The sequence below is a fragment of the Eptesicus fuscus genome, chromosome 11 (genome assembly GCF_027574615.1).
Source record: "Eptesicus fuscus isolate TK198812 chromosome 11, DD_ASM_mEF_20220401, whole genome shotgun sequence".
Lineage (NCBI taxonomy): Eukaryota > Metazoa > Chordata > Mammalia > Chiroptera > Vespertilionidae > Eptesicus > Eptesicus fuscus.
The window spans coordinates 60936872-60952752 of record NC_072483.1 but is presented as its reverse complement, the minus strand read 5'-3'; the positions used below and the strand labels follow the sequence as shown (position 1 = coordinate 60952752).

The window sequence follows — 15881 nt, the reverse complement described above, 5'->3', positions numbered from 1 at the left end:
TCCAGAGTGCTGCATGTTACAATGGATGAACGTACATGGACTCATCACAATCACCCAGAGCCCATAGGGTACATTAGGGTTCACTCTTTTTAAGAAAATACATTTCTATTTCAGAGGGGAAGTTAAAGGGAAAGAGAGATAGAAACATCAATGCTGAGAGAGAATCATTGATTGCCGCCTGCATGCCCCCTCCTGGGGATTGAGCCCGCAACCCAGGCACGTGCGCCTGCCCAGAATTGAACCCAGGACCCTTCAATCCCCAGGCCGACACTCTATCCACCGAGCCAAACCAGCGAGGGCTGGGGTTCACTCTTGGTGGTGTACATTCTACGGGTTTGGACAAATGCATAATGGCATGTACCCGTCATTAGGTGTCATACAGAGTATTCTCCCTGCCCTTTTAAGTAAATAAATTGAATCAACTCGCAGTCTTTCTGATTTATCTCATTAAATCTGAATATTTCATTTCACGCTGAGGTGAAACCCAGGTTTCCTAGGTCATACCTCCTTCATAGGAGACCTCAGGACTCATCTCTGTTCTTTCAGCTCCATGAGCATGACAGGTGCCCCATACTCACAGACTGGTGAGAGAAGGGGCAAGCAGCACCTGCAGACGGTCCTGGAACCTGGAGGACCACCTGGCCAGGAGCACTGTCCCTAGAAACAGCCCCTGCACCACCTTCGGCGTGTCCCGGCCCAGAGAAGGCCGTGGAGCCTCCGGTCTGATTGGTGGAAATTGTATTTATGGCATTTTCCTTCTGAAACTTAAAGCAACCTGAAATATCTCTGTTCAAGACATCATGAGAACTAAGACTGATCAACTCTGTTTGAACCCTGTGCTGCATCGGGTAGTGTCAGGAACCACGATTATAGAGCCAAGAGGTGGCAAGTGGGGGGTCTGATGGAAGAGTAACACAGCGTTCCTATTAACGGTAAATTAGTGCTTACACAGTGCCCAGCACGCAGTTTCTTAGCGAAGTTAGTTCTCACAAGAGTGCTCAGATTTAGGCACATTTTCTTCATTGCCATTTTACAGGTGTAAAAACGGAGGTGGCCAGGAAGTGGACAAGCCTGGCCAGGACAGGCAAGGCTTCTGCCTGCTCTTAACCAGTGTGTTCTCCTGCCTGTTGTCCAGGTAGCAAGTGCCTACCTGTCCAGAGCCTTTCCCCACACACTGGGAAATACTAGGAGAGAAGCACAGCCATCTCAGAGAGCTGCCGTCACCACCCCTCTTTGTTCTCTCCTTCCTGGGAGTGCACGTGTTCCTGTGCAAAATTAGGGGGTACCTAAAATACCTTTTTTAACAAATAAGTTGAATCAACTAGCAGTCTTTCTGATTTGAGTCACGATCTTGTCAAACACCGTGGTTAGGGGAGATGCTTCATAAACCAGCAGCAGGTGAGAGAGGATCCATTTTTTGCAGCCATGTCCAGAGTTTTGGTGTCAGGTTAGTTAGTGTTCAGGCAGGGCATCAGGTGGACCCCTGGAGGCTCCGGTCCGCGCGGCCCGATCCACCCCGGTGCTTCCGCCTGCCCGCCGAGCCGCGCTCCCGCCGCCACCGCCGCGCTCCCGGGACCTGGCGGCCGGCTGAGCGCGCGGCCCACGGTCGCTGCACGTCGGCCCCCGCCCGCCCGCCCCGCCCGGGAGCGCGTTTCCATTTTAAACCGCCGCCCTCCCGCCCCTAGGCCGCGGGGGCGCAGCTGCCTGCGCGTCTCGGGCGCTGGGAGTGGCGCAGGCTCCGGAGTCGCCGAACTGTGCAAAAAAGGCCCGAAGATGCGAGCCGGCCGCACGCCTTAGACAATGAAGCCGCGGGCGCCGCCGCCCGCCCCGGGCCCTGCGCGCCGCGGCCGCACCTGCCGGCCAGACCGTCCCCGCTCCTGATTGCCCGCCCTCCCGCCGCTCCGCCCACCCGCCCCGCGGGCCCATGGCTGGGCGCCTGGGACTCGGACCCCCGCACTTGTGCCGCGCGGCGCATGGGCCGGCGGGCGCCAGGGGCGCCATCCCTGCATCTTGAGCGCGGCCCTCGCGGCGAGCAGGGGGCGTGGGCCCTCTCCCGGCGCGCCCGCTCGCTCCGCCTCGCCCGGCGACTGCCCGATCGCGCGTCCCGGCCCGTGGCGCTGGATGCAGAGGAGCCCCGGCGGGCGGCGCGGCGGCTGCGGCCCCGGGCGACATGTACCTGCTGGACGTCGGCGGCGAGCCCGCGTCTCCGCCCGCGGACACGATGCCGCGCGGGACGCCCCCCAGGAAGACCGTTTACCGCATCTCCGTGACCATGGTCAGGAAGGAGCAGCTGGCCGCCCCGGGCTCCGATGGTTCCGACCCGCGTCCTACTCGGAAGCTCCGGCCCGGGCGCTCCCCGGACGCGCCCGGGCGGCTGGTGGAGGAGGAGGAGGCAGAGGAGGCTGCGGCGGGCACTGAGGACCCAGAGGGCCGCCGGCCGCGCGCCTGGGACGTCCGCACCTACCGCACCCGCAGCACCGGGCAGCTGGAGCTTGGGCGGCTTCGGCCGTGCACACGCGGCACAGAGCCCACGGACCTGGCCGGCAGTCCCCCGGCCGTGGAGCAGGAACCCAGCTCGCCTACGCCCGGCAGCCCCGACGTGGAGGGGGTCCGGGCCGCGCCCCTGCGGCGGAGCCTCAGCTTCAGGCACTGGAGGAGCGGGCCCGAGGCCCCGCGGGAACGGGCCCCGGGCCGCGGGAGGCGCCACAGCAGCTCTGCGAGCCTGGCCTGGGCGCCGGGCGGCGAGACCGTGGCCGACCCCGGGGTCGTCCCCGAGCCCGCGTCCTCCGCGCAGCCCGCCTCGGAGAAACGCAACACTCTGGACGTGGGCGAGGTGCTCAGCAAAAACGATGCGCTCTCGGACTTGGAGCGCTGGGAGCGCAGCAAGAGCAAGAACCGCACGCTGGACAACAGCGACCTGCAGCGGCTGGAGCGCGCGCGGGCCGCGGCCGCCGGCCCCAGCGCGGTCTCGGAGCACAGGCTGCTGCGCTTCTTCAGCGGCATCTTCGCGCGCAGGGACGGCGCCTCCAGCGGCGGGCCCTCCCCGAGGAGCGGCGCCTTGCGGCCCCGTGGCTACTTCAGCCTGCGACGCGCCCCGGCCGACGCGCACTCATCCAGCGCCGAGAGCATCGAGGGGTCCCCGCGCAGAGGTGGGCAGCGCGGCCGGGGCGGGAGGGCAGTGGTGGGAACCTTCGGGCCCCGCGGCGGGCCTGCTCCGCAGAGTGCGCTGGGACTGGAGGGCGGCTAAGGGATCTGCCCTCTCAGGTCACCCGCCGCACGTGGTTGTGCAGGATGTGAACACGGGTACCGCAGTGTCCCCCAGTAATAATTCTGCGGCGTCTGGACATTCTTGACTGGCCTTGCTTCCAGCTGCGGGTGATGGCGCCTTTCAGGGCTTGTGATCTTAGCCCCTGTGAGCCCGTCTCAGGAGAGATCACCTTGCCAAGTGGTGCCTTTCTCCCGCTGGGGTACCTGTGGGCTGCTCCAGGAGGCCAGGCCTTGGGCCCAGGCTGCCGCACAGGTGGCGCCCTGGTGGGGAGAAGCAGCTTTCCTCTCAGGTGACGTCTTACTCCACCACCGAGCCCGGTGTCCTCGTCAGGGCTACCTGGAGATGGTACTGTGGGTACTGTGCAGTGGCCTCGGCTGTTGGCCGGCTCTCACCTGTGTGCTTGGTCAGGGATGTAGGCCCCTCTCCCTGGCCTCCCCTCCAGTCGGTATGTTAGGAGGAGAGCACCTGTGCCACAGGATTCTCCTTCCTGGTCATGATGTCTGGTATGCAGGCAGGAAAATCACAGCCTGGAGCCTGGCCTGAAATCTTAGTCCTCTGCTCTCTTAGGCCCCCTGACTAGGACCTTGCAGGGAAGGTTCCCAGGAGGTGTGATAATATTCTGGTGCAAGAATCGGGTAGCTTCTGATAGTGTTGGGGGGGGTCAAAACCCTCCAGAACCTGCAAAACACACACCCCTTCTCTCCACATGCCTGGGCATCACTCTGCAGGAGGAGGCGGGGTGGGCCAGGGAGCCTCTCTGGAGGGTGGGGATAGGGAGATCTCAAGATGCGGTCACCCATGCATTTCCCCACTGAAAGGTCAGTTACCATCAGTACAGCTCTGCTGCTGCTACAGGTAAGGCTGGTAAAACGCTGCAGTGTGGAGCCTTTGGTAAGAGACTTTCAGCTGCCAACTCACCTTCCTCCTGGAGGTCACCAGTTACCTGACTGCCTGGGGGTGTGGTAAAACCAGCCAATGCAAAGAAATTGCTGCTCTCATTAGTATTCTTAAGTGAAGACAAATAATGTCACCTTCTCATATGCTTCCGATGATCCTCCAGATGTGAGAATATTTGAAACCAAGAAGTTGAATGTGCAATTGTGTTAAAATCTGATATTGTTCTTAGTGAGGATACAGTATAATGTACCTGTTGCCAGACTGGCATTAGTTTAACTTGCTGGATTTTTTTTTTAAGCAGTATTACTTTATTATTTTCCCAACAGTTTGAAGCATGGCGCATGAATCATTGACCCACATGTGATCGTGTAATCCACACCATCAATGTCCATACGTACCAGGAATCTTGCCTTGAAGAGTTATTTGTCTGTAGGTGAAGCTGGGTGAATGATGGCCTTATCAAATGATCAGTGTCAGTAGTGTGGCCCATACATTTCACCCCAAAGTCTCTCTTCAATTACAATTGACATTCAGTATTATTTTATACTAGAGGCCCAGTGCACGAAATTCGTGCAAGGGACTCGGCCCTTACAGCCCCGGCTGCCGCCACCCTCTGCGGGGCAATCGATCTTCGCCCTCCCCCCCCCCACACACACACACTGGTCGTTCCAGAAGGTCATTCTGCCACTGTCTGGTCTAATTAGCATATTAACTCTTTATTATATAGGATTAGTTTCAGGTGTGCAACATAGGGGTCAGACATCCATATAATTTACAAAGCGACACCCTCGATACTTCTAGAACCCACCTGGCACCAACCATAGTTATTACAATATTATTGACTATATTCTCCATGCTGTACTTTATATTTTTGGAACTCTTTTGCACATCTTGTGTTTTAACCAGCCTTGGAAAACTTGTGTTTGACTCCCAACCATTATCCCATCCCTTCCCACATGCTCTGAAAGTATTTAAAAATCCTATGAGTTACTTTGGTTTGTATAAAGTTGCTACTTCCCTTTGCGTTCAATGGAAGTTGAGGCACGCAGCCTAGTCCCCCTCTAATAGTAGGCTTGCATCTTTGCTCTCACGGGCTTTGTAGAAAATAGTAATTACCGCCTGGGTTCCAGACAAGTATGCATCGTAGAGGGAGAGGGCGAGGGAGAAGCACAAAGGATGTAGAATAAAGGTGGTCCTTGTATCTATTGATTCCAGGTAAAAGCACTGGCACTTGCGTGTTCCTTTTTGTTCAGATGGGTAGATAGTAGACTTGAAATACTAAAGGTGTGAAGTTTGTTGGAATGTTTCCCTCTAGAGCAGTAGAAGGTAGCAATAGTAATAATTAGACTGGTGCTTGGTTTGTTGGTCCCTTGTGGCCAATCCTTCTCAGGGTGGAGTTACTTTGGTCTGAGGCTAGGGTTGTGGGTTGTGTAGAAAAGCCGAATGTTAACGCACTAGGTCACAGCACACACAGTCAGAACTGCAGGACCTTACTTTATTCTGAAGTTCTAGGTAATGACAGAAAGGCCACCTTTTCCACCTGCCTTAAGCTAACATGCCTGAAATGTCATGGTTCTTAAGATACTTATAAGATCAGTGTCCTTACAAGTAAAAGGTACATCCCCCACAGCTTTCAGGTCTCATTTTATTACATTTTATTATATACTTGCCCACATTTTATATGTCGGCTTCCTATGACACAGTTTTTCGTAATTTAGGTGCTAATTAAATGAGGTTATGACTTTAGGGTAAAAATCTCCTAAGGCAACAGTCAGATACAGTGACACAGGCCCGTATCTCTGGGAATGTCAGGAGGCTGAAGGTGCCCAAGGCCTTGCCCACAGCCGGGCCAGGTGGGTTTGCAGGACTCGGAAGATGTGGATTTTGGCGAGGTGCCGTGGTGCAGGCTCCAGAACTCGGCCAGTGTGCTCGGCAGCACTCTGCCACAGGCACTGATGATTTGTAGCGAAGTCTGAGATATTCACGTTCAGTATGATAAATGTTTTGCCACCAAGAGTCTGCTAAACACTTTTTTTTTTTTTGCCTTTTTTTGATTTCAGAATAACAGATCAGCTATTGTGGACCCATGATGTGATATATATATATACCTTGTTGCACTAGTTTCTTTAAATCTTGGCCACAATATTAAAATTTGAAGTTTTTTCAAGTCTAAAGGAAATTAGAGAAGATTGTCATCAGGCAGGCTTTCCTTTTGTTAGTCTCTTTCAGCTTAGGGAAGCAAGATGGTTGGAGTCTTGTTTTACGTCACACACAGGCTTCCACATCACATACCTGGGATTTTCCTGTCTTCTTACCTGGGCATCAGGGGGGAAGGTTTGAAGCTCCTGCCTTCTCAGAATGATTCTCTTGTCCTTTGGTTCACATCTGTTTAGGCTCTTTCTCTCCCTGCCCGCTCCCCCCATGTATGACAGTCACTGCCCAGAGACCCAGGGCAGCTGGTCCTCTGAGGTTCACAACTATTCCTGAGCCCAGGAGGTTTCCGGGAGCCCCTGTGTCAGGTCCAGGGCAGTTTCCTGTCACCTGACACACATGTATTAGGGCAGTCTGTTGACACAAGTATCATTTAATACAAAGAAGGATGGAATGATAAGTGATTAATTACATTGTAGGCGTCACTTTCTGTATCCCAGGCAGCCTGCTAACACTCTTGGAACCCGCCAAAGGCAATGCCAGTCCAGAGCTGCACGTGTGTGTAGGGTGTTGTGTTGCTGTCTGGGAGGATTGATTACAGCAATAAAATGATTCGTTGATAGCCCTGACTGAGTTTATTAGCATTTTAGATTAGTAATTTACAACTGATATTTGACAGCATATTTTTTTATGAGAGGCTTTGTTCTTTCATTTCTGATTCCCTTGATTTGTATCCATTTCTGTAACATTACCGACCATTTTATACAGTTTAAAAGAAGAAAAAACTTCAGTGGAGAAGGAGAGGAAGCAGCAATTAAATGAAACCAAATTACTGAAATAACTGGATACATCTTAACTTTTAAACTTGACTTGTTACAGAAAAGGTGTGGCAGGTTTTAAAGAATGTAACTCAGCTTCTCATTTGAAACATTTTGAATTAATTACATACTCAGTATTGAAGGATTTACTTGATAGTTTAGGAATTCACTTGCTTTTTATAAATGGCTGCAGATAGCAGCTTAGAGCACCCAGTTTTGCTGTTGCTGCCATAAAGTTGAATTGCTCCCCTGGTGACGGAGAGCCTGCTTGGGATACAGGCAGAGCTGCTGAAGGTCAGCCTCACCCCTCTGAGCAGACACCAGAGGCAGGGGCTGAGTCTTGCTGTGCTTATTTTCTCCAATCAGAGCCCGTGTTACAGCATCGTCACCTGTTAGTATCTCTCTTCACGTCACCCTGGACTTAGATTATCCTGCCACAAAGGAATGCTTAAAATTGCATCTGCTAAAGGGGTTCTCCGGGTTTAGCCTAGACCCAGTGCAGTTGTCTGGCTAGCTATACAGTTAACAAATACCTTTTGTTTGGTGGTATATGAGCCAACTGTAAAGTACCGGCACTACTCTTATTTTTTTTTGTTTGTTTTTGAGTCGTCTTGTTTTTCTGTTGCGTGAACAAACACTGAGTGTCTGTGGTGTGTTCTGCAGCGGGAGCAGGGCCCAGATCCTGTCTCCAGAGGTCAGTAGCCGGTTGGGGGACATGAGGAAGTTCTAGTAAATCACAGCTTCAAGGGACACTTAGGGAAGGTATGAACTGTGTTTCTCTGCACAGCACACCTCCATTGGTGCACTAGTCCCAGGGTGTTCTTGTCTGCCAATTCTAATAGCGAGTCCCTCTTGTACTGCAGGGTTCAGAGCATTGTGCTTGGCGTGTAGATTTTTGACAAATGCTTGTGGGAGGAATTAATGAGAGGACTTGGGGGACACAAAAAAGGCAACAAATATCCATGAGCAGGAGAAGGAGTTAATGAAGACCTCACAGAGGGGTAAAATGATTTGGGTTTTACAGGATCAGTAGGAGCTTAACAGATGGCATAGAGGAGATTCTGTATGAGCAAGTTGGTTGGGATTTCTATAGTTAACTCCTGAGAAATCATTTCTGTTGCCCAGTTCTATATGATTAATACCAACATCAAGCATTAAAAAGGATGTTATATGTTTTCCACAATGAGCTTTACAAAAAGTTTTTTTTTATTAGGTTTCTGTTTTCTATAGGAAATTCACTTTAAGTTTTTGGACTTTTTTTTCTATAAAGATTTGAAATAATTATATCAATTTAAAATGCTGTCACAACTGCCCTATCCGGTTTGGCTCAGTGGATAGAGCGTTGGCCTGCGGACTCAAGGGTCCCAGGTTCGATTCCGGTCAAGGGCATGTACCTTGGTTGTGGGCACATCCCCAGTTAGGGGGTGTGCAGGAGGAGCTGATGGATGTTTCTCTCATCGATGTTTCTAACTCTCTATCCCTCTCCCTTCCTTTCTGTAAAAAATCAATAAAATATATTTTAAAATGCTGTCACAATGAATAAATTAATGGACAAGTGAAGGTTCTGTTTGTGAGGACTGTGGTTGAGATGGGCCATGTATAGCTGCAGTTGTATCTCAGGTGATGCTCAGAATTGGTGTTAAGGTAGGCAGATTAGCAAAAAGAAGGGAGATCTGTCATCTTTGCATCACCTACGCAGAAGTACCATCTGCCCATTGCCGTTTTGGCCTAGGTTTGGTTCAGCCCAAATTGGAGTCCACCGTGGTATTGATATTGACTTGTTTATAGGTGCCTGCCTTCGAAATTATGTCTCATCTATTGCAGTTGATGGAGGCATTCACATTTGCTCTCTTTTCTCCTGTTAATTCACTGAAGACATCACTGTAGATGCTCCTATAATTTAAAGAATGTTAGTGCATGCCTCTTCATTTAGCTGGTCTGAATTCAAGGATAGGTCTTGGCCCCTTGCTTTCTATAATCTCCTGTTATTTTCATTTTTGTAGTTGGCTTTGGTACTTACATCACTAATGGATGTGAAGACTCGAAGCTTATACAAATACGCCTCCTTCCCATATGTCAGGAGATGGGAAGGCTCTTCACTCCTTGGGCACCAGGGTGTGCCAGCCAGAGGCCTGTGGAGGGGTCACGTGGCTGTCCTTATCTAATGGCGGTAGTTGGAAGAGGCACATTTCAGTTGGCAGGAGTGAGAGGGAAGATGAGGGTTACGCTCGCACACAGCCTGCTGTTGAGATAGTGCACAGCTTCCGATCTCTTTCTGCTGTGATCCTTGGGCTCCAGGTTTTGCATGACATAGTGAGTGACCGTTTTGGTCCACACACAGGACCGCTCCCTTTATTCAGAGGACTGTCTCTGCCTCCCAGCGTACACACATTTCTTCGAGTGGACGTCCATTCGTTTGAGATAGTTCCCAGGGAGTCTTGTGTTCTCTCACCCTCTGTGCCTGTCATTGCAAGGACTCCTTTCAGCCTTCCTGCTGACTGTCGGACACTTGAGAATTGACTCTGAGAACAATGTCCCCAGCCCCTGCCTTCTCTGGACACTAGATCAGAATTACTCAGACAGGACTTCTTCAGCTGTGGGGTGGGGGACGGCGGGTATTTGTCCAGTTTGTACATTCCTGCTGCAACCAGCAAGGGCCCTAAAACAATAGAAATCCCAGGTGGACTTGGGGATGCTCATTTGTAACCTGCAACTCCAGTCCTGCTACCTGAGAACCTGGCACAGTTCCATGGGGTGTGGCAGACCTGAGCCAGGCGGGCCTTCCGTGCCACAGCTCATCATAGCTCCAGGATACTTGGATCTTATCGCTTCGCTTATTGGAGTTGCCAAACAAGAATCCCAAGCTTCTGAGAATCTGATTGCGCTTGCATTGAAGAGTAGATGCCTTATCGGCTTTCCTGATCTGGTTCGTGGAATGTTCTGGAAACCAACTTCCTTGCATTAAACCTGGAGTATCAACACTTGTCTCCCAGTATTTTGAGAGGCAGATATAAGAAGGACCAGGAGCTGCTTAGCACTGATTCGTGCAATGTCTAGGGAGAGGGATGTGTGGACGTCACCTCTCACCAGCAGCTGTCCCACTCTGCCACGCCTGCCCGCTTCCCTGGAGAGCTCCCTGTCACTGGAGCTTTCAAACAAGGCCAGTCAGGGACCCTTGGAAGGGGGTCCTGTGTTGTTAGTCTGGAGGCTTAGAATTGATGGGCTGAAAGTCCACCCTGCTTTTAAACTCAGCAGTCCTTTCAGGGTCCAGGTGCTTGCTGATTTTTATCCCTGTCTTCACCCCAGATGTGGCTTCCTCCCAAACCTAAGGGAAGGGAGATGCCTCTGTCTGTAATGTCCTGGCCTGGCCTGCGGCCCCCACCGTGGCTCCAGCTTTGTTCTACTTTGAGACCCCAGTTCTGTCTGCCAGCCAGAAGCCGCCTGCCCCACCTCCCCTCTGTCACCCGAGCTGCCCCCACGGCTGGCCGTCGCGATCCTCAGGGCACTGATGCCGTTTGTCCTGTGGGCACCAGGGGTGAGGTCTGAGTGCGACCTCAGTCTGGTTCTCTCACAGCCTCTGCCTCTTTCCTGCCTTCTCCTAGCGCCTTGACTCTAAGCTGACTCCGGGTGTGTGAGTGATGCTTGGATGGTGGCGGGAGGAGAGAGCGCTCTGTTTGTGGGAGACGGTCATTGCCACGTGGAGGAGGCTGAGTCTTGGCTGCAACACTCAGAATGGTGAGGCGCTGGGCAAGCCACTCACTGCCGAGCCCCCTCTGCCCCATGCAGGCCTCGTTCATGTAAATCCCAGTCTCCTGCCGCCCTGGCTGGGCCTCGGGGAGGCGAGATGACCGTGGCGGCGTGCTGTGCTCTGCAGCCCGGCAGCGTCTTTGCTTTTGAATGATGACCTGGCATGGCCTGCAAAGGACCTAAAGATAGAAAACGTCAGCTACATGGACACGTTTGAAGGTACACCTGCCGAGAGCTGCACACCTGCCCAGGTGGGCCAGATGCATGCCCAAAGCTGCCACAGGTGTCAGCTAACCTGGCTTTTTTTTTTTTATCCTCACCCGAGGATATTTTTCCATTGATGTTTAGAGAGAGGGGACGAGAGAGGGAAAGACAGAGAAACATCGATGTGAGAGAAACACATCGATTGGTTGCCTCCTGCATGTGCCCTGACCAGGGCCCCGGGCCGGGGAGGAGCCTGCAACCTGGTGCGTGCCCTTGACCAGAATCGAACCTGGGACCCTCTATCCACTGAGTAAATCGGCCAGGGCTAACCTGGCTTTTTGTTTTTACTACACCATCCTTTATTTTCCCATGATCTTCAGTTCTTTTTATTTTAAATTCTTTTTTATTTTCCAGTATCGGATTAGTTTCAGGTGTTCAGCTAGTGGTTAGACATTGATATAGCTTATGAAGTCATCCGGTAAGTCTAACACCGTGCATGGTCACTGCACTGTTACGGACTGTATTCCCCATGCGGTACATCCCCGTGCCTGTTCTGTAACTGCCAAAGCTACCAGTTCCTTTTAAGTTGTTCACCATTGTATCTTAAAATTGCACATGGAGAGAACAGATCATCTTTTTTCTTTGGCTTAACCTCCTGCCCTCCCCCCCCCCCCCCTTATTCATGTAACTAGAAGGGTGATCGACTTTGCATATGGATTCATTTCCGCCCTGATGGAGCCAGATCCGTGGCTGTTTCCAGCAGCGCTCTGAGCGCCTTGTGCAGCCCCGCCCTCCATCGCGGCCTGTGCTGGCCTCCGGGAAGAGCCTGTCCCTGCAGAAGCCTTAGCCCGTGGGAGCAATGACTGCCACTCTTCCCACTACCGCTATATTCATCAAGTTTGTTCAGTGCAGTAGAGTGGAATAGAGGTTATTTGGAACTTTCCATGTTACCTTTAGTATTGAGGTTTTCTAATGTATGTAACGATACAGATGGTGGCGTTGGACCTGTGTTGGTCTCAGGCTGCCCTTTTGACCCTTCTGCATAGGAAGTACAGTCTTCCCCCTTGATCCACGGGGATACAACCCCCACGGATACCTGGTACCTCGTAGAGTACCAAACCCTGTGTGCACTGTTTGTCCTAGGCATGCATACTTATAATAAAGTTTAATATGTAAACCAGTCACAGTCACAGATTAACATTGACTAGAAATAAAATGGAACAGTTATAACAATATACTGTAATAAAGGTAAGAGACTGTGGCTTCCCTTCCCCCCTCCCTCCACCAGCCCTCCCTCCCTCTCTCCCCCTCCCCTGGATGGTAGCATATACAGCATGGAGACGCTGGACAAAGCATGACTCCTGAGCCCTAGTGAGATTTCATCACGATACTCAGAACACCATGCAGTTTAAAGCTTATGAATTTTTTACTTCTGAATTTTCCCCCAAAACACACTCAGACCATGGCTGACCACTGGTACCTGAAACCTGGGAAAGCGAAACGGTGGTTAAGGAGGGACGACTGTCCTGCCACGTCAGGCACAAGCACTTGGTCATTGCAGGCTCGTCCTAGAGCCACTGAAGGTTCCTTAGTGCCGGGAAGTGACCCAGGGGAGCACCAGGTCCTCCTGGCCGCAGGGCCCCCGTGTCCAGTGAAGGGTGAACCCAGCCTCTAAGCGTGAACATTGCTTTCAGTACAGGAACCATCGGACAAACTTGCACTCATAGGGCAGTCAGTGTTCTCTATCGGAGGTTTTTGTGTCATTTTCCTTTTCTTTCAAGTCTTAAGATAGATACTGGTTCACACAGAAGGAGACTGAGTCTCAGGGTCCATTGGGTGGAGATCTGAGCACTAGCTTTCCTGGGTGGCACGCCCTCGCCAACACCCTCCACCCCCAGGGAGTTCATCCTCAGGCCGACCGAGGAAACGGGACTGTGATTTGCAGTAAATGTGATGATGTGATGTGAGTATCCAGTGCCAGGTAAATTCTAGAAAGGCCATGTAGGTACCAGGTTAAAAATGGTTGCTGTAAGAAACGTCCAAACCTGTAGCGCACCTTTATGAATTTACGTGAACCAAACTGTTGACATTGCCAGGGAGCAAGCTCCCCGGTGCTCCCTAGAGGGACAGTTTCACAGTTTCTTTTACACGTTTGGAATTAAGGGCGGAGCAAGGGAGATTACAGGAGGTGGGAGAAAGGATGGCGGGGATTGGATTCCGTGATGTTAACAAGATTATGTGCCTTCTTGGGTGGGTACAGCTCATTTCAAAGCTGTGTTAACCTAGGTCAGTGATGGCGAACCTATGACATGCGTGTCAGCACTGACACGCGTAGCCATTTCTGATGACACGCGGCTGCATGCCGAGGATGAAACATTTGCTGCTCCTGAGGATGAAACATTTGCTACTAGAGTCTTGGAGTTAGTTTTTTCCTCAAAGTGACACACTGCCCGAGTTATGCTCAGTTTTTTGGCGAAGTTTGACACACCACGCTCAAAAGGTTGCCCATCACTGACCTAGGTGCACAGAAACCAAGGCCAGGGCTTGCTCAAGGCAAAGATCAACCTTTTACTAAAGTTATGAGTCTGGGACCTCCCACCGAGACCTGCCCAGTTAGGCATTGATGATCAGATCACCCTGGGAGGGGACTTCCCACAGAACCCCTTTTCTCATCCACAAAATCTATTCGGGGGTGAGGTTCTAAACTTAAGATGTATTTGATGCCTGTTAGTTATAATTTGAGAAAACATGCAGATAAAATTGCATTATGCCTGGTGCCCAGTGCTTGGAACAGTTTGTTTATATAATGTGTCAGCTTTTCATGTTGTCATTCACTGGCAGTAGGGATTTACTGTGACATTTGCAGGCCGATGTTTGCAGAGTGACTGGAATCACCGAGGGAGGCACACGCTCGGGAAGGTAGCTGCCTGTGGCAGGAGGCGGTCCTCTGCTCAGACCAGAGGCCCGACCGTCGGGGTCTGTAGCTGTCGGGCCCTGTGCTCTCCGTGTCAGAGTCCTGGGTGTGCCTGTTGGAGTTTGAGTTCCTGGGCAGCTACTAGAGAGCACTTTCCTTCAGTCTCCAGTTGTTCCTGGAGTCCAGGAGGGTCCCATCAGCTCAGTCAGCTTTCTCCTTGCCAGCCCTGCGCCTGGCACACACTCCTGGCCCGTCTGCCTCCCCGGTCCCTGCAGGTCAGGCTACTCTCAGAAAGGTCAGGTCCCACGAGCCAGGCTCTGCTCAGGCTGTCGTTGGAGCACGTCCCGTTTCTGGGAGGCGTGGAAGTGGGCACTGGAATTCTTTTCTCATGTTGAGGTTGTCGTCACACAGGTGTGTATGACGGCTCGTACCCATTAGGACCATCAGCCCCGCCGGAGTCCCCCCGTCCTTTCAGTCCCGCTGGGGGCTTTGCTGCTGTTGAAATGAAATTCAGTCTGTATTTCTTTTCTTTTTTAAAAATATATTTCTATTGACTGCAGAGAGGAAGGGAGAGGGAGAGATAGAAACATCAATGATGAGAGAAAATCATTGATCAGCTGCCTCCTGCACACCCCCTACTGGGGATCGAGCCCACAACCCGGGCATGTGCCCTGACTAGGAATTACACCATAACCTCCTGGGTCAAAGGTCGGTGCTCCACCTCTGAGCCGTGCAGGTAACGTTCCTCCGGAGGGCCTGGCAGTGAGTCACAGCCTTTTTGTGGGGAGGGAATGAGCTCTGGGGGTGGGGGTGGGGAGACAGAGGGCGTGCACAGCAGGGTGTGCCCGAGGCCCTGGGCCCTGTTCCGAAGTCTGGTGCTCCTGCCACCCAACTGCTATTTGAGGAATAGGCCATTGGTGCCTATTTTTAGGCTGGTTTTGTTGCTGTGTCACAATAAGGCAGGAACAGCCAGGGCAGCCACACCTACGTGAAGCCAGCAGGGCGGGGCACCCTCGGAAGCACTTCGCATACGTCCATCCCTTGGTTCCAGCAGCAGCCCTGTGAAGCAGCTTCTCGTCCCCTGATCAGGAGGATGGATCGGCCCTCTCTGGAGAGATGCCAAGTGGAGATGTACGGACAGGTGGAGTGGATGGAGAGCTTAAGCGCTAAGCCCCAGGCTGCCTCCCCAGTCACCAGCTCCAGGGCCCTGCTGTCAGCTGGCAGGTTGCCATCAAGGTCTCCTCAGACCCCTGCCTCCCTCTCAACCCTGTCATGAAGGATCCGTACCATTTCCCAGAGGGCGGTTCCTCCGGTTCAGAGCCGGGGTGTCGGTGGACTCTTCTGCATGCCTGTGCGTGTGCGCACCAGGTGTGCGTGGGTCGGATCTCGCCTGGGGAGACTTGGCCGGCAGGGCTGAGCCTGGGCTCTCGGAGCAGGTGGGTCGTGAGCTCAGTTCTGCACCCCTCCCCTGCCCAGGAGGTGGAGGTCAGCTGTCGGCTGGACACTTTGCTTTCTGGAACGTACTGCACATTTTAGGACATTTAGTGGCATTGACACTGTTTATAAAAATGTTTCTTCTATTTTTCCTGGGCTAATTTTGTCTGGTGGTAAATTTATCTAATGGTTGTATGTATTTTATTATAGTAAACTAGAGGCCCGGTGCATGAAAATTCATGCACTGGAGTGGGGGAGGTCCCTCAGCCCGGCCTTCCCTCTCTCACAGTCCAGGAACCCTCAGGGGCGGGAGGCGACCCGGCGATCAGGGGAAGGCGATGCCCCCATCACACCTCTGCTGCTGCCACTGCCGGCAGCGCAAGCCTCGGCCGGCCCTGGTTACTTGAGCCTCGGGCGGCCCTGGGCGGCTGGGCAATCACCATCTGAG

General features: G+C 52.5%; 1 protein-coding gene across 4 annotated transcripts in view; it reads left to right on the top strand.

The window, feature by feature from the left end:
* AGAP1 (ArfGAP with GTPase domain, ankyrin repeat and PH domain 1) overlaps window positions 1-15881 on the top strand; it is a 410505-nt gene that overhangs the window by 114345 nt on the left and 280279 nt on the right. For 2 of the 4 annotated variants that reach the window (XM_054722794.1, XM_028140626.2), the window contains exon 1: window positions 1956-3149. The exons of the other annotated variants lie outside the window; for them this stretch is intronic. In XM_054722794.1, coding sequence (XP_054578769.1) covers window positions 2171-3149 — 979 coding nt within the window. In that variant the 5' untranslated portion in view covers window positions 1956-2170. Of the gene's footprint in view, window positions 1-1955; window positions 3150-15881 lie in introns of those variants that run through there. 4 annotated transcript variants of the gene reach the window in all.